Consider the following 3,630-nt stretch of genomic DNA (forward strand, 5'->3'; position numbering starts at 1 on the left):
AGACTTTTTAAAACAAACCTATGAAACAGTTAACAACAGATCAACAGGACCAGATGGCACTCGCACAGGAGCTCCTGAGAAGCTCTGATATGAAATTGCCAAACTATTAACTGTGATGAAGAACTTAGAGCTTGGATTGGCTCTGCTTAAATTAGCCTCAAGGTCACAGGGACTGGGACATGTGATGCCCACTTCTAAACAGGTCCCTAAGAGGACCCAGGGAACTGCTGACTCATACATTCCATTTTCATTTGAGGGGCATGTGTGAGAAGCATTATAAAAAAGGAGAATTAGTAGACATATTCAAAAACACAGAATAAAGGAGAGGAGTTGACACAGCTTGGAAACCATGGCTCATAAGTCTACTTTTTTTCTTTAGTGAGAATCAGTGTGCATGTAGATAAAGCTAATCCAGTAGATACAGTGTACTTGGAATCCTCAAAGCTTCTGATAGAGTTTCTTCCCTAAATAAACTGAGTTGTCACAAAGGTGGAGGTTTGTTTTATGGATTAAAGACCAATTTAAAGACAAAAAGTGTCAGTTTTTACAACCAGGCAAGCCACCACTCCAGGTCATAAATGGATGCATTACTTTGGGTAATCAAAATCACAGCCAGTTGTGAAGAGCTAAAGGAAGATCTTGTGGTACTGACTGGCTTGAGAATTAAGTAGTGAATGACATTCCACGTGGCCACATGCAGAGTAAGACACTTTAGCACACAGAATTTCATGTGCATACTAGTAGATCCTGAGGAACTAGCAGTGAGGAAGACCATATTGCTGATTGAGGCAATTCCTGCTAAACCCATAGCAGCGTAGTAAAAAATGTGAATGGATTCTTCAAAACCAGCAGGAAATAAACAAGATCCTGCTTTGTTAGTAGGATGTTTTGCTACTCTGTGAATCTATGGTGCATTGTCTGCTTGGTAGCTTTGTGTTGCTGTGTTTGTGTCATCATGGGAATGATAGAAAAGAAACCAGAAAAAATAGAGAAAAAGACGGAAAAGCTGGTCAGAAAAGAGAACATTAACACAAAAATGACAGAGGTAGCTAAGTCTGACAGAGGAACATGGAGAGGTAAGACATGACAGGGGTATGTGACCTCAAGCACACTGTGGAGGAAACAGGAAACCTGCTTCTTCCCATATTAAAAGAACTAAGGGGCAGCTGCCAGATCAGCTGGATGCAATTTCCTACTGCCAGTCCTTCAGAGTCATGAGCTTATTAGTTAGCCCTTTGCTCCAACCAGATACCAGCAGCAAAATATAGTCCAATAGCATCTCTGCCAAATTGACTTTTCCAACTCGGTCCTGATGTGATCACAAGAAAATACTTCTTTTTTTTTTTCCTTGTGACACAATGGTGCTTTAGCTGGGACTGATGAGTTGTACAGAGCACTGCAGCTACCACATGGTATGGAATTCACGTTTCACAGGGCTGATGATGCTACAGCTTGCAGCTTCTATCACTGCTTTTGCCCATGCACTTTCAGTGCAGTTGCTGCACAGGAGGGAGAAAACATATTTTCAAAGGAAGAAGATACAACTTGTAAGGGTATTTCCAGGCAAACTTCTGCTGATGATCACTCCCAGAATAAGAGATCATTTCGACTTCTTCTGTTAAGATTCAGTGGCTTATGACTCTTATTAAGCAAGATTACTAACCAGTGATCATATGCGAAGTACAGCATCTGATGGCATTTGTGGTCATTAGACACTATTTTCTGTATTAATTAAATTGATATGTTACTATTTTTCATGCACTTTTATTGCCATTCAGTAACATTTTATCTGTGTTGGTTTGGTATCCGGAATTCAGGTGAAAGTTTCCAGAGGTGAAAAGGATGTATGATTGTGAGGCCAACAAACCAGACCAGTTAGCAGAGGCTGAGACACTGCCCTGTTCATCTCTTCTGGAAAGGCTGTAACATGCCTGTGTGTTGGGAGGAAGAAAGACCAGTCAGAAACAGCTGTATTCCCAAGCCTCACGGCACCATATCATTTAAATAATGTTTGATTGTAATTCTTGAATGTTGATGCTGCATCTCAGGAAGAGTCCTGTGACACCAGGTGTACCCGGGGTAACCTGGTTTTAAAAAAAATCACTGTGTGTGATGCAAGAATTAGAGTTGCTTGGAAAACGAACTACTGGGATGATACTGTCATGTGTAAGGCATGTTACTACTTTCCAAGATGAGTATAAGGAAAAAATTTACACTGTGCAACGGGACATAAGGAACAGCAGCAAAAAAATTATGCTTTGCATGAAGCCAAATCACCCTAAGTACAAATGAAAGAATTAGAATAACTTTGCATGGCTTCACTATGGAAGACCCAATGGAAAGGACACTGTAGCAAGGTGGTGTTCAGCCTCTCTTCCCAGGTAACAATGACTGAAGTAAGGGAATGGCCTCAAGTTGCACCAGGAGAGGTTTGGGATATGGATATTAGGAAACACTTCTTAGAAAAAGTGGTGAGGCATTGGAACAGGCTGCCCAGAGAGATGGTGGAGTCACCATCCCTGGAGGTGTTCCAGAACTGTATGGATGTGGCACTGAGGGACGTGGGCAGTTGGACCTGATGGTCTTAGTGGTCTTTTCCAATCTCTGTGATTCTATGATTACTATCCCCTTGTAATGCAGTTAATGCTCTCTAACATTCCCTGAATTAATCCTACATAGAATAAACTGGTCATTATTTTAGAATCCAGGTATACAGGAAAATGCATATCCACCTCTTTTTTTCCACTTGGTCACTGAACAAATTAAATGTGCTGACACCTTGAAGCTTTGATTTGGAAAAAATAAGAAAATCGTAGAGCAGTGGTGTTAAGAAATTTACTTTGGGTGAAGTGATCAGGGGATTAAAAAAAAGGGCAGGTAAAAAATCTTTTATTTTAAAGGGCCAATCTTTGTGAAGCTTGTCCTCTGCTTAGAAGCTTAACTGCAGTATTTGCATCTTTGATTTGATGACAATGAGGGGTTTGGATGCAAGTGAACAGAGAAAAATATTTAAGAAAAGGCAAATGTCATAAGAGGAGATAAGTGCAGCAGGGTAGACACTAGGAGTAAACAGCAAGCCATTGGCAAGGCTGATGTCCCAAGACGAAGAAAATTCAAGAAAAAAGTAAAAATTGTCAAGAATCAAAATGAGATGGATTTCAAAAAGGATATGAATAGAAATAGAAATAAAAAAAATGTAATAGCAAAAACAATATTAAAAACCGCCAGCCATCAGGAAGATGAAGCAGTGGGGCTGTCATGTAGTGAGGGTAGAGTGGAAATAAATAGAGTCAGTTTGTCACCAAAATGAAATTAATATTTTACTTTTGTTTTCAGCAAAATCATGGTGAGGAATACAAATAGGGAAAAAAGCATAGTGGGAATGAGAAAACTATTGTTTCTCAGATGACTGCAAGTTAGAAGTTGCTCAGCGTGGTTCAGGATGTGTTGGGAAAGTATCAGGTGGAAAACTGTGGCCTTGGAGCTGCATGGGAACTGCCAGGGCTGTTCTCTAGCTGGGAGAAAGCAGTGAATTGGGCTGAGGGGGAACTGGGACATTTTCCTGATTCACAGAATCGCAGAATGGCCTGGGTTGGAAGGGACCTCAAGGATCATGAAGCTCCAACCCCC

The 3,630-nt window shown here is 40.7% G+C and overlaps 1 protein-coding gene across 1 annotated transcript in view; it reads left to right on the forward strand.

Moving 5' to 3' along the window:
• The first annotated feature begins 955 nt into the window (after window positions 1-955).
• The window catches only part of PDXK (pyridoxal kinase), a 31,869-nt gene continuing 29,194 nt past the window's right edge, over window positions 956-3,630 (forward strand). The window contains exon 1 of the mRNA XM_010724517.1: window positions 956-1,076. Within this exon, the coding sequence (XP_010722819.1) occupies window positions 956-1,076 (121 nt within the window). The remainder of the gene's footprint in view (window positions 1,077-3,630) is intronic.

The sequence above is a fragment of the Meleagris gallopavo genome, chromosome 1 (genome assembly GCF_000146605.3).
Source record: "Meleagris gallopavo isolate NT-WF06-2002-E0010 breed Aviagen turkey brand Nicholas breeding stock chromosome 1, Turkey_5.1, whole genome shotgun sequence".
Lineage (NCBI taxonomy): Eukaryota > Metazoa > Chordata > Aves > Galliformes > Phasianidae > Meleagris > Meleagris gallopavo.